The 13,481-nt window shown below is 43.0% G+C and overlaps 1 protein-coding gene across 1 annotated transcript; it reads right to left on the reverse strand.

Moving 5' to 3' along the window:
- Positions 1 to 257: 257 nt before the first annotated feature.
- Positions 258 to 13,277, reverse strand: LOC129824428 (ski oncogene-like; the record flags this gene model as incomplete). The annotated part of the gene is given in 5 exon segments (XM_055884079.1): positions 258 to 4,154; positions 4,860 to 5,090; positions 11,240 to 11,595; positions 11,709 to 11,998; positions 13,042 to 13,277. Coding segments are annotated over 5 exon segments (1,296 nt in total), but the record flags the coding sequence as incomplete, so codon positions are not given.
- Between the last annotated feature and the right edge of the window lie 204 nt (positions 13,278 to 13,481).

Consider the following 13,481-nt stretch of genomic DNA (forward strand, 5'->3'; position numbering starts at 1 on the left):
AGATACAGTACAATGTCTCAATAGCTCAATGACTAAGCAACATTTACATGTCTTTAAACCTCTGCCACAATATCAAATGGGGTTATGCATGCTCATAACAGCGTTAACAATATATACTGTAAACAGCATAGCTATTACAACATATTCTAAGTCATTGTCATGTATAAAAACTGTAACGGGGATGAATTCATGTCAGTCAAACATGGTCGCAAGCAAGAAAAAAACAGCAGTTATAAGAAAGGAAAGTGGGTCATATAATCTGGACAAACAACTTTATTTCTGGTAATGCATCTATACACTGTACATTCAGTCACTGTGGTATATAAGCATAGCTATTTTCAAACATAATCTCATAAAGTCCTTTACTTTACAATATAGTCCGTGTCATGAGAGAGGGAGAGGGTGTCGATGGGGAGAGGTGGAAAAGGCGCGATAAAACAAGGGAAAGGAAGGAATAGATAAATAAGCCAAGCTTTTTTTTCATACTATATGCGTCATTAATAAACGAGAAAGCACACATTTTCCTCTTACATAAAAATATTTCTAGAATTGTAAAGTTGATATAGTATTAGCAGCAGCGTAGGGCTAAAAAGATACAAGGATGGGAGAAAAAAATCTACGAGGTGGCGGTAGTTCTTGTGTGACTCATTTTTACCATGGGTAAACTATTTGATATTGAATATATTGTTAAAAATATATATGAACTGGTGAAAAAAGTCATTCAATATAAAGACTCTACAGTAAAAAAAAAAAAATCCAAACAATGGGATCAAAACATATTTATGTAGGGTATATTCTCTAACGCACTGCAATAATGATTTTTTAAACATGTTCTCGGTTAAAACACAAACTCAAAAAAAACAAGACAGCTATTGTGTCAGAAAAGATTTCTTTTTGAATAAGGATTAACCTTGTACATATATAATACAATATTGTAAATGAAAAATTATTTACATTTGTAAATTCTTCTTTTTTAATCTTCACACTGGCTAGTTTTGTCTATGAATATGTACTGTTATTGCTGCTTTATTGTCATCCATTTAGGAAAATGGTTCCTGTTTAGAAAATGATAAATAATTTAACAATTTTTTTCTTTTACTTGGGAGCGAAGAGCCAATGTCGTCATTTTCTCCCTTTTTGTAGAAAACCATGAAAAGGAAACTACAAATATCAATTTGTTTGAGTGTAAAAACAACTATAAAATGTGCCAATTTAAGGTCTGTCAAAGTCACAAACTCAGTGTCAGTCTCTCAATAACATTGCCCTTTTCTAATGTTGGTTAAGACATGGGGCTTCAACATAATGCCCTCTTCACTAGTCAGAGATGTCCACCTTTGGATGGACAGACCAGATCATGTAAAAATGGTATAACATCTTTATCTACAACCAAGATTAACCTTATAATACCGCATAGCTATGGTACATACGTTTTCTGTTGATACCTATAATTGTTTTTGACATGCATATCTCTGAAAGAGCATTTCTGAATGAATTACAGATATTATTGTTTTTCTAGCAGTTAAAAGTAATTAAATTGTATTTGTTGATAATGTAGAGTAAATGTAATTACTATCGTAAACTGCAATAGCTTCAACTTGTAACTTGAGCAAGGTAGTCAAGTCAGGCCTGTCGAGAGGGATAGTGCTGAGAGGAGGGAGAATGTTCTAGATACCCCCCTCGAGAGTGCAAAAAGAAAGTATCCCCTCCATTGACAGTGTCTGCACTGTGTGACGGGCTTGACATCTGCACTGTGACGGGAATGACATCCCATGGTGGAGTTGACTCTGAGCATGTCCCTATGGGCCAGCTACAATTACTTCATCGTCAGTGTTCCTGATCTGGAAACCATCTGCCCACTTTCAGGCACTTGAGGTTGTCCAGCATTGCATTTGAACTTCGGGTTGTGTTTTGGGGTGCACTTGTGAAGTAGTTCCTCTTCTGATCTATGTAATAAACAAAGTTTAGTTTCCTTTAAAAATGTGGGGGTTTTTCTTTAAAAAATACATGTTTGCTGTATATTGCATAACACAATAAAACCCTTACATGTACAGTATCAATGCCCAATAATGACTATATGTATGGCAAACCTTCTCAAATGTCATGCATATGAAAGAAAATATGAGTTTTCGATTGGAAAAACAGACAAGCAATAAAAATATCCCACATTAAAAACAACAACAAGAACATCAACAAGAAAAGGAAAATGGCATAAACACAACGTACATTCGGATTGCATTGTACCCACTGTGTATTTGGAGCATTTTTAAATGTATTTTTGAATTAATCATGAATTTCTCCCAGGTAAATATGTGAGCAATGTGTCTTCGGACTCTAACAATCACTGCTTTTCCATGACTGGTCAAACAGCACTGTTTTACACCTTGGAACTTCGATGAATCATTGGCGTATTAATAAATACCCCAAATGTAGGAGAGTTGGGCACTCGAAGACATTCTGTGTTTTGCAATCCTACGGCCCACTATCTTTCTATTTTGAGGAGTGTCAATTGATTAAACAACCAAAATGGTACAATTAGTGCCAAAAAATGATTGAAATTACATTTTTTTTCAACCGCCCAAACAGTATCAGCAAGCAAGCCTGTACACCCCTTTTTTCTCTCTCATTTTATTTACAATATTTTGTCTTAAACACATGAATACATTGCATTTAAATGAGTTGCATATAATTAACAAAATGCTCACTTGGATTTATATTGTTCTTGTCATGGATATGTCCTCTCCAATGTAAGATTGAAGACAATAGTGGGAGTATAATGCATTATAACAGTATTTTGTTATGACAAAGTGCGATTTATAATTGTAACGTAAAAAAAACATATCTATATTTACATACCATAATTTAATTAAAAATAACATTTTGTGGTTCTGGCTAAAGGCGCCACTTCCAGCCCTAAAATCATAATATTCAAATGTTTTATTTTTTATCTTAATTTGAGCAAGTCATGTCAACTCTTGGTAATCAAATGAAAAGGAGGAAACACAGGCAAGCTAGTTTTAACCAACAGTCCCGGGGGAAACTGGCAAAGGTCTGGGCTTCAGATTGCACCCAGATACAAATTGATCACAAAGTTTATCTTTATAAGTTCTTTACAAGTTCCACAGAGATAAAATATCTAGTCCAATGCAATCCTCCTCACCTCTCCCATAGTAAACGTTATGTATTTCTGGAATAGTACAAAAAAAGAAAAAGATGAAACTTTTCCTCAGTGGATCACAATGGCCTGCTCACTTGGATCACCACCGACGAACCATGGTGGTACTGGTGGTAGTTTGTCTTGCTTGTTGTTGTCTGTTAATATATTTTGTAAATCTTTTTTTAAGCTCCGATAGAACACAGAATCAAAGATTTTTTTAAAATATTTTTTTTATATCACTATGCAGTCTCTTAAATAGCTTATAACGTCATAAAATTATTTAACTTCTTCACGGGAAACGGAGTAGAAGTCCTGCTGGGGCACGTGGGCAGAGTCCAGTCCTCCTGCTCGGCTCGTCTGCCGTTTTGAAAGCCCTCCATTTTGTTTCTAAACAGGCCAGTCTAATATCTTGTATTATTATCATATTTTTTTTTCATCATAGAAAAGTCTGTATCCAAAATGTTCACCAGTTTTTGTCTCAGAGAAAATACAGGCACAACCATATTTTGTGCTATATTTTTTTCTTCTTCTTCAGATTCAATTTTCAGTTTTTGGAGGAGAGGTGCGTTTCAGTGCTTGTCCTAGTAACACATACAGAGTTTGACTTGCTTTGTTTCTTGCGTCAAGGATGCACCCAAGCACTCATACATTTTTTTGTGAGGATGTATACGTGCACATATAGAGGTTCGATATATCTGCATTTCTCTATTTTGTCTCTGTTATCTCAGTCTCTCTGGTTGGGTTGGGTGGGGAGGGTGTAGTTTTGTTTTGGGGTGCTGATGGTGGGGGATTGGAAGGGGGTTGATGGTGGAAGGGGCTAGTTGTTGGCGGGGGTATCCTTGGTTGGCTTGTTCTGCTCCTTGGGCCACAGCTGCTGCTGCTGCAGCTCCTTAACCACTCTCTCCAGGTGCTCCCTGGCCTCCCGTTCCAGCAATAGGTCTGCCCGGAGCTGCTCGCGGTCTGCCTCGGCATGCTGGAGCTTCATTTGCAAGTCCTCGATCTGAAACAACAACAAAAACACCATGAAGGGTTGAGCTTAGGAACCAGACAATACACCTGCTTAGTGTGTCTACTTTCAGCCTTTACAGTTTTTTTTGTTTACTATCTAATATCATCTCTTTAACTCTTAAATCAGACACACACACAGCCAGTGTGACAGCAAGACGCCATAGCCACATCCTTCCCCCGCCACTACAAACCTCTAAGCCTCTCCACTTCCCGACCCAGAAACACAACAGTGAACTAGCGACACAGACCTAACTTAGCTGTCTCTCCAAATACCACAAACACTATAAACATTCACTCAAGTAAAGGCTTTTAAGACGGGGCTAGAAAGCAAATTGCTCTTTTTAGAGAAACTAGGACTCAAGGCCAGTCTACTTCTATTTTGTTTTGCCTAATATACATTTCCCATGATGCTTAAAAGGAACTACACGTCTCTTCCTGTTTCCTCTTTAGGTTAGCACTTATCTTGTGTCTGTGCTCTTTGGGTTACACCCATTTGTTTTCGACCACGCAGAAGGAAAGTTTTTTTTCTTACCTCATTGACAATGAGCGCTTAACCTTGGTGTTAGACAGAAATGCTGCAATTACTTTGAGGACTAGCCTCGGTTCGGAGTGTTTATGTAATCGGACTACAGACACTTTGACTATGGCCTCTTCTCTGTCTGGGTTTGAGTAGCCTATTGTGTGTGTGTGTCCTCACCTGTGCCGAGTACTTGGCGCGCAGGCGGCCCGCCTCGCAACCCTTGTCACACACTCGGAGCTGCCGGGCCTGCTCCAGCTCCCTCTTCAGACGCATGCGCGACTCATTAGCCTCCTTCATCTTCTTCTCGCTCTCGGCGCGCAGGCGCTCAATCTCCTTCCTCAGGTTCCGCTTGGCCTCCGTGGCCTCCCTGAGCTTCTCTTTCTTAGCCACCCGCAGGAACTCCAACTCCTATGGGATAAAGTTGGCGTAAACATTAGGATGAGCTAAATAGCAGTAGCATTACTGAGTTACCATTAGCGTGTACAGGTTAGCAAAAGCTAATTAGCATTAGCCTACAGAGGAAGAGTTGGCATTAAATGTAGTCAGGGACGCTAAGCCAAACAACAAGCTAGCTGTTGACATTGCGCCTGAGGAAACCCTGTTCAACTTTGAATCCTCTGAAACTCATAGTGAACTCCTGGAAAATAGATAAAGAGATAGTGTTAAATAATTTTTTTTAAGTTATGAAAGCTCATCCAAACTAACAATGCAATTTTAATGTAACATTAAGTCTGTTGAAAAAGTTCTACTGCACAATGTACTGTGTTATAATACATACAGTTGAAGTCTACATACACTTAGGTTGGTGTCATTAAAACATGTTTTCAACCATTCCACACATTTCTTGTTAACAAATTATAGTTTCGTGGTCGGTTGATGTCGGTTAGGACATCTACTTTGTGCATGACACAAGTCATTTTTCCAACAATTGTTTACAGGCAGATTATTTCACTTATAATTCACTGTATCACAATTCCAGTGGATCAGAAGTTTACATACACTAAGTTGACTGTGCTTTTAAATAGCTTGGAAAATTCCAGAAAATTATGTCATGGCTTTAGAAGCTTCTGATAGGCTAATTGATATCATTTGAATCAATTGGAGGTGTACCTGTGGATGTATTTAAAGGCCTACCTTCAAACTCAAGTGTCTCTGCTTGACATCATGGGAAAATCAAAATAAATTAGCCAAGACCTCAGAAAATAAATTGTACACCTCCACAAGTCTGGTTCATCCTTGGGAGCAATTTCCAAACGCCTGAAGGTACCACGTTCATCTGTACAAACAATAGCACGCAAGTATAAACACCAAGGGACCACGCAGCCGTCATACCGCTCAGGAAGGAGACACGTTCTGTCTCCTAGAGATGAACGTACTTTGGTGCAAAAAGTGCAAATCAATCCCAGAACAAAAGCAAAGGACCTTATAAAGATGCTGGAGGAAACCGGTACAAAAGTATCTATATCCACAGTGAAACAAGTCATATAATCGACATAACCTGAAAGGCTGCTCAGCAAGGAAGAAGACACTGCTCCAAAACCGCCAGAAAAAAGCCAGACTACGGTTTGCAACTGCACATGGGGACAAAGATTATTCTTTTTGGAGAAATATCCTTTGGTCTGATGAAAAAAAAATTGAACTGTTTGGCAATTATGACCATCATTATGTTTGAAGGATAAAGGGGGACGCTTGCAAGCCGAAGAACACCAACCCAACCGTGAAGCACGGGGGTGGCAGCATCATGTTGTGGGGGTGCTTTGCTGCAGGAGGGACTGGTGCACTTCATAAAATAGATGGCATCATGAGGCAAGAAAATTATGTGCATATATTGAAGCAAGATCTCAAGACATCAGTCAGGAAGTTAAAGCTTGGTCGCAAATGGGTCTTCCAAATGGACAATGACCCCAAGCATACTTCCAAAGTTGTGGCAAAATGGCTTATGGACAACAAAGTCAAGGTATTGGAGTGGCCATCACAAAGCCCTGACCTCAATACTATAGAAAATCAAATCAAATCAAATCTTTATTTGTCACATGCGCCGAATACAACAGATGTAGACCTTACAGTGAAATGCTTACTTACAGGCTCTAACCAATAGTGCAAAAAAGGTCATAGGTGAACAATAGGTAGGTAAAGAAATAAAATAACAGTAAAAAGACAGGCTATATACAGTAGCGAGGCTACATACAGAAACCGGTTAGTCAGGCTGATTGAGGTAGTATGTACATGTAGATATGGTTAAAGTGACTATGCATATATGATGAACAGAGAGTAGCAGTAGCGTAAAGAAGGGCTGGCAGTGGTGGATGGCGGGTGGCGGGACACAATGCAGATAGCCTGGTTAGCCAATGTGTGGGAGCACTGGTTGGTCGGCCCAATTGAGGTAGTATGTACATGAATGTATAGTTATAGTGACTATGCATATACTATAAACAGAGAATAGCAGCAGCGTAGAAAAAGGGGTTGGGGGGGGCACACAATGCAAATAGTGCGGGTAGCCATTTGATTACCTGTTCAGGAGTCTTATGGCTTGGGGGTACAAAGAGTTGAGAAGCATTTTTGTCCTAGAACTGGCACTCCGGTACCGCTTGTCATGCGGTAATAGAGAGAACAGTCTATGACTGGGGTGGCTGTGGTATTTGACAATTTTTAGGGCCTTCCTCTGACACCGCCTGGTGTAGAGGTCCTGGATGGCAGGCAGCTTAGCCCCAGTAATGTACTGGGCCATACGCACTACCCTCTGTAGTGCCTTGCGGTCAGAGGCCGAGCAATTGCAGTACCAGGCAGTGATGCAACCAGTCAGGATGCTCTCGATGTTGCAGCTGTAGAACCTTTTGAGGATCTCAGGACCCATGCCAAATCTTTTTAGTTTCCTGAGGGGGAATAGGCTTTGCTGTGCCCTCTTCACGACTGTCTTGGTGTGCTTGGTCCATTCTAGTTTGTTGTTGATGTAGACACCAAGGAACTTGAAGCTCTCAACCTGCTTTGTGCTTAGTGATGAGCTTTGAGGGTACTATGGTGTTGAACGCTGAGCTGTAGTCAATGAATAGCATTCTCACATAAGTGTTCCTTTTGTCCAGGTGGGAAAGGGCAGTGTGGAGTGCAATAGAGATTGCATCATCTGTGGATCTGTTTGGGCGGTATGCAAATTGGAGTGGGTCTAGGGTTTCTGGGATAATGGTGTTGATGTGAGCCATTACCAACCTTTCAAAGCACTTCATGGCTATGGACGTGAGTGCTACGGGTCTGTAGTCATTTAGACAGGATACCTTTGTGTTCTTGGGCACAGGGACTATGGTGGTCTGCTTGAAACATGTTGGTATTACAGACTCAATCAGGGACATGTTGAAAATATCAGTGAAGACACCTGCCAGTTGGTCAGCACATGCCCGGAGCACACGTCCTGGTAATCCGTCTGGCCCCGCAGCTTTGTGTATGTTGACCTGTTTAAAGGTCTTACTCACGTCGGCTACGGAGAGCGTGATCACACAGTCGTCCGGAACAGCTGATGTTCTCATGCATGCCTCAGTGTTGCTTGCCTCGATGCGAGCATAAAAGTGATTTAGCTCGTCTGGTAGGCTCGTGTCACTGGGCAGCTCGCGGGTGTGCTTCCCTTTGTAGTCTGTAATAGTTTGCAAGCCCTGCCACATAAGACGAGCGTCGGAGCCGGTATAGTATGATTCAATCTTAGCCCTTTATTGACGCTTTGCCTGTTTGATGGTCCGTCGCAGGGCATAGCAGGATTTCTTGTAAGCTTCCAGGTTAGAGTCCCGCACCTTGAAAGCGGCAGCTCTACCCTTTAGCTCAGTGCGAATGTTGCCTGTAATCCATGGCTTCTGGTTGGGGTATGTACGTACAGTCACTGTGCGGACGACGTCCTCGATGCACTTATTGCTAAAGTCAGTACATGTGGTGCATGTGGTGAAACAAACTACCACCAGTACCACCATGGTTCGTCGGTGGTGATCCAAGTGAGCAGGCCATTGTGATCCACTGAGGAAAAGTTTCATCTTTTTTTTTTTTTTACGTGTGGTGTACTCCTCAATGCCATCGGAAGAATCCCGGGAACATGTTTCAGTCTGTGGTAGCAAAACTGCTTCATCTGACCACTTTTTTATAGACTGAGTCACTGGTGCTTCCTGCTTTAATTTTTGCTTGTAAGCAGGAATCAGGAGGATAGAGTTGTGGTCAGATTTACCAAATGGAGGGCGAGGGAGAGGTTTGTACGCATCTCTTTGTCTGGAGTACAGGTGATCTAGAATTTTTTTCCCTCTGGTTGCACGTTTAACTTGTTGATGGAAATTTGGTAGAACTGATTTAAGTTTCCCTACATTAAACTCTCCGGCCACTAGGAGCGCCACCTCTGGGTGAGTGGTTTCCTGTTTGCTTATTTCCTTATACAGTTGACTGAGTGCGGTCTGAGTGCCAGCATCTGTCTGTGGTGGTAAACAAACAGCCACAAAAAGTATAGCTGAAAACTCTCTAGGCAAGTAGTGTGGCCTGCAATTTATCACAATATACTCTACTTCAGGCGAGCAAAATCTATTGACTTCCTTAGATTTCGTGCACCAGCTTTTGTTTACAAATATGCACAGACCCCCCCCCCCCCCCCCCCCTGCTGTTCGTTTGTGGGAAGAACTGAAAAAACGTGTGCGAGCAAGGAGGCTTACAAACCTGACTCGGTTACACCAGCTCTGTCAGGAGGAATGGGCCAAAATCCACCCAACTTATTGTGGGAAGCTTGTGGAAGGCTACCCGAAACGTTTGACCCAAGTTAAACAATTTAATAAAGGCAATGCTACCAAATACTAATTGAGTGTAAGTAAAGTTCTGATGAAAGAAATAAAAGCTGAAATAAATCATTCTCTCTACTATTATTCTGACATTTCACATTCTTAAAATAAAGTGATGATCCTAACTGACCTAAGACAGGGAATTTTTACTTGGATTAAACGTCAAGAATTGTGAAAAACTGAGTTGAAATGTATTTGGCTAAGGTGTACGTAAACGTACGACTTCAACTGTAATTGAACAAGTCAAGTGGTTTCAGTCAAGTGGATGCGAAGCTAACAACGTGTAGGCTAGCTACTGATACATTCATAGGAAGGTCACCAAATAGAGCTTTCCTCCATATACTGTACATGTACCTAGAATTCCTATTTCAATACGCCACAGACCACAGTGTTTACTATCGGGATGGGTGAAGTCCTCTGAGTGAAGGGTTAAGGAGACGAGAGGGCAAACAGATGTGAGGTTTCCTTCCTCTTTGAAACTGAGAGACTAAGAGATTCCTCTCTCTTTGTGTGTGTATGTGTGTGTGTGTGTACATAGAAACACCCTTCTCGTGGGAACCTAACTGACAGGACAAGCATGTCTGTCATCAAGCTTTGTTAGCTGTTTCGTAAAAGTATGATAAAAAAGGACCGGGAAAAAAATCCCCCGTTCTACTTGCTCAATTTACAAAATGTCCTATTTGGTCAAATAAGGATGCACGCTGTGTACCTTCACTCACTCACTCACTCACTCACTCACTCACTCACTCACTCACTCACTCACTCACTCACTCACTCACTCACTCACTCACACTCACTCACACACACACACACACACACACACACACACACACACACACACACACACACACACAAAGTTGTCGTTGGTTTAAGAAATAGTTTCTTTCCAATACCAAAATATAAAAAGAAGTCTGCTCCGACTGCTTTTGCAGCAACATCCGTTTAAAATGTTTTTGCCAAGTCATGGTGTAAGCCGCCAGTCATCTGAGTTCTTAACATTTTGCCCTCTGTCTGGCACTTAAGAGTTTGAGGAAACTAAGACAAACTGGCATAAGAATAGGGCTAAAACCTAGACATTAGCCCTGGGAGTTGTCAGATCTTAGCCAAGGTTCCCCATCACACAGGGATAGTTCATCAACCTGTCTCTGCAATTCTATATATTTTATAAATATTTATGGATATTTGATTAAATATGCACTGGGTGTACAAAACATCAGGAACACCTGCTCTTTCCATGACATAGACTGGCCAGGTGAATCCAGGTGAAAGCTATGATCTCACTTGTTAAACCCACTTCAAACAGTGTAGATGAAGGGGAGGAGACAGGTTAAAGGTGGAATTTTAAGTAATTTAACAATTGAGACATGGATTGTGTATGTGTGACATTCAGAGGGTGAATGGTCAAGACAAAAGATTTAAGTGCCTTTGAACGGGGTATGGTAGTAGGTGACAGGTGCACAGGTTTGAGTGTGTCAAGAACTGCAATGTTGCTGGGTTTATCAAGAATGGTCCACCACCCAAAGGACATCCAGCCGACTTGACACAACTGTGGGAAGCATTGGAGTCAACACGGGCCAGCATCCCTGTGGAACGCTTTCGACACCTTGTAGTCCAAGCCCCGATGAATTTAGGCTGTTCTGAGGTCAAAAGGGGGGTGGGGGGGGGGGGGGGTGCAACTCAATATTAGGAAGGCTTTCCTAATGTTTAGTATACTCAGGGTACATGAATTGGGATATAGGATAGTTGATTGATGGGTCTCTGTACCTGTTGGAGGCTGCGTTTGGCCTGCAGGGCTGAACCAAGCTTTTCCTCCTGCTTCACCCTCATCTTGACGATCTCATGCAGGAACTTCTCCTTAGACTCCTTGGAGTCCAGCCCGCTGTCCAGTGTGTGCCTCAGGGTCTCCAGCTCCGACTCAAGACCCCCGGCCCCGGGGACATCAGGGGCCAACACCACTGCCACTGCTGCTGCTGCTACCCCAGTGAGAGGGCCACCCTCTGGGGTCAATACAGCCGACGTCAATGTACACACTGGGCCCTGTGCGCCAGGCGAGCTCAGGTCCTTAGCCGAGCTGGAGGAGGTGAAGGATGGGGAGGAGAGGGAGGAAAGGGACGAAGTGACTGGGGAAAGAGAGGATAGAGAGAGAGTAATGTTTAGTTTTGAGAAAGAGGTTTCCGGCCGTTGACAACCTTAATCTTTCACGTCAAACGTGACATGTTTCTGGGATACTCACATTCCTCTCGGCTCTCCACCTCAATCTCAACTTCTGAGTCCTCCTGGAGTGGGGGCTTGCTGGCTGCTGCTGATGGGGGGCAGAGTGGCTCGGGGCCTGGGTGCGGGAGCTCCACGGTGGCCATCCTCTTTCGGGGCCTGGGGATGGCCCCTTCTCCTGGGGCCTCCCTGGCGTTGGGGTGGAAGGTGCTGGGCACGGACGGGGACAGTGGCCCCGCCTTTGCCAGGGGGAGGGGCGTGAGGGCAACGTTTGGGGCCACGGCACTCTCCATCGTCTTGAAGTTGTAGAAGCTAAGAGGGAGAGACGGAAAGAGAGAGGAGGATGTGAGAGGTGGTTGGTTTTTCGGTGTCTTTGGTTGGACTACAGGGAAAGAATCTCGAATGTTGCGGATGCTTTGACAATGAGCTAACAATGAGCATGCGTGACACTTTATTTCACAATCCAAAATGGGTTCAACAGCCACACGTAATAGTCTGTTAGATATTCACTCCTACTAAGTGAAAAATTGAATAGATTAAGTGTGTGTGCCTGTGCACATGTGTGAATGTAATGTGTGTATTATGTGCTCATGTGATTCACTCCGAGTGGGTGCACACGGCTGAGTGTGTGTGAGTGGTGCCGTGTGGGAGGCGGCAGTACAGTCAGCACTACCCCCTGACCTCAGCCCACCCAGACAAGCCGGTGGGCCCTCCTGATCGTGAGGCATGCCGGGAGGGAGCAACTCCATGACATAGGAATGAGCACAAAATTCCCATCCAAAATGGCTGCCGTGGTTGTGCTCTCAGAACAACCAAACTGTTGCTGCTTTTAAACAGTGGGGGGGGTTTTCATTGTTTTAGAGCAGGGGTGTTGAACTCATTTTGTCCCGGGGGGAGCATTCGGTCTTCACCGAAGTCCGGAGGGACTCTCTGAAAAGTGGTTATATTTCCTTGACGTCGAAACTTGCAAAACAATAGTCTCTCTATCCATGTGTTATATTTAATTTTTTTGCTCCCTGACTGTCAATAAATAAACTGTATGAATGTAGGTCCATTGACTCTGCACGGTGATTATTGGCGAGCTGGACAGTGCTGGAGCTGGGCAGTGTAAATATTGGTCCATAATCATTTCTTCACAGTTTTGATTTGGTTGTAGTGATTTTAAAGTATATTGAGTCATTTGAAAGTATTTTTACTCTAACCACCCACGGGCTGGATTGGACACCCTCGCGATGTTTGATACCCCTGTTTTAGAGGCTTGGATGATTGACGTGTGTTTAAAGCATGGACTTGTACTATGTCAACATTTGTGTTTCTTCAGGGTAGTGTGCTGTTGTTTGTTATTGTGAGCTCACCTGTCTCTCAGTGTAGCCAGAGGGCGGTTGGGCGTCTCTTTGTCCCCAGCCGAGAGGTTAGGGGACCAGGGCCTGAAAGCTGACGGTCTCTGTCTGGGCTGGATGCAGTTGAGCCCCGTATTGTCTGAAGCCGAGAGGGATCTTAACCAATCGGGTTGCTTCTCTTTCTCAGCGGACAGGGGCAGCGATGGGAAGTCTTCATGTTTAGACTTCTTGGCTGGGATGGGATCTGATGCCTGGAGAGAGAAAAGAAGGGAGAGAAGAGAAAATGGCATGTAAGACAAATTGTAGGGCAATTTTAGAAGTACAAGGTCAAATCTATGTTCTATTCAGAGACCGGACATTTCCTTTGTACAGCGGATGGCAATTTGAGCCGCACGGCCCGCTTGGCATCCTCAATACCAGTCTCTAATGCCAGTGAACTGAAAATGCATCCAGAG

The sequence above is a fragment of the Salvelinus fontinalis genome, chromosome 2, assembly GCF_029448725.1.
Source record: "Salvelinus fontinalis isolate EN_2023a chromosome 2, ASM2944872v1, whole genome shotgun sequence".
NCBI classification, from domain to species: Eukaryota; Metazoa; Chordata; class Actinopteri; order Salmoniformes; family Salmonidae; genus Salvelinus; species Salvelinus fontinalis.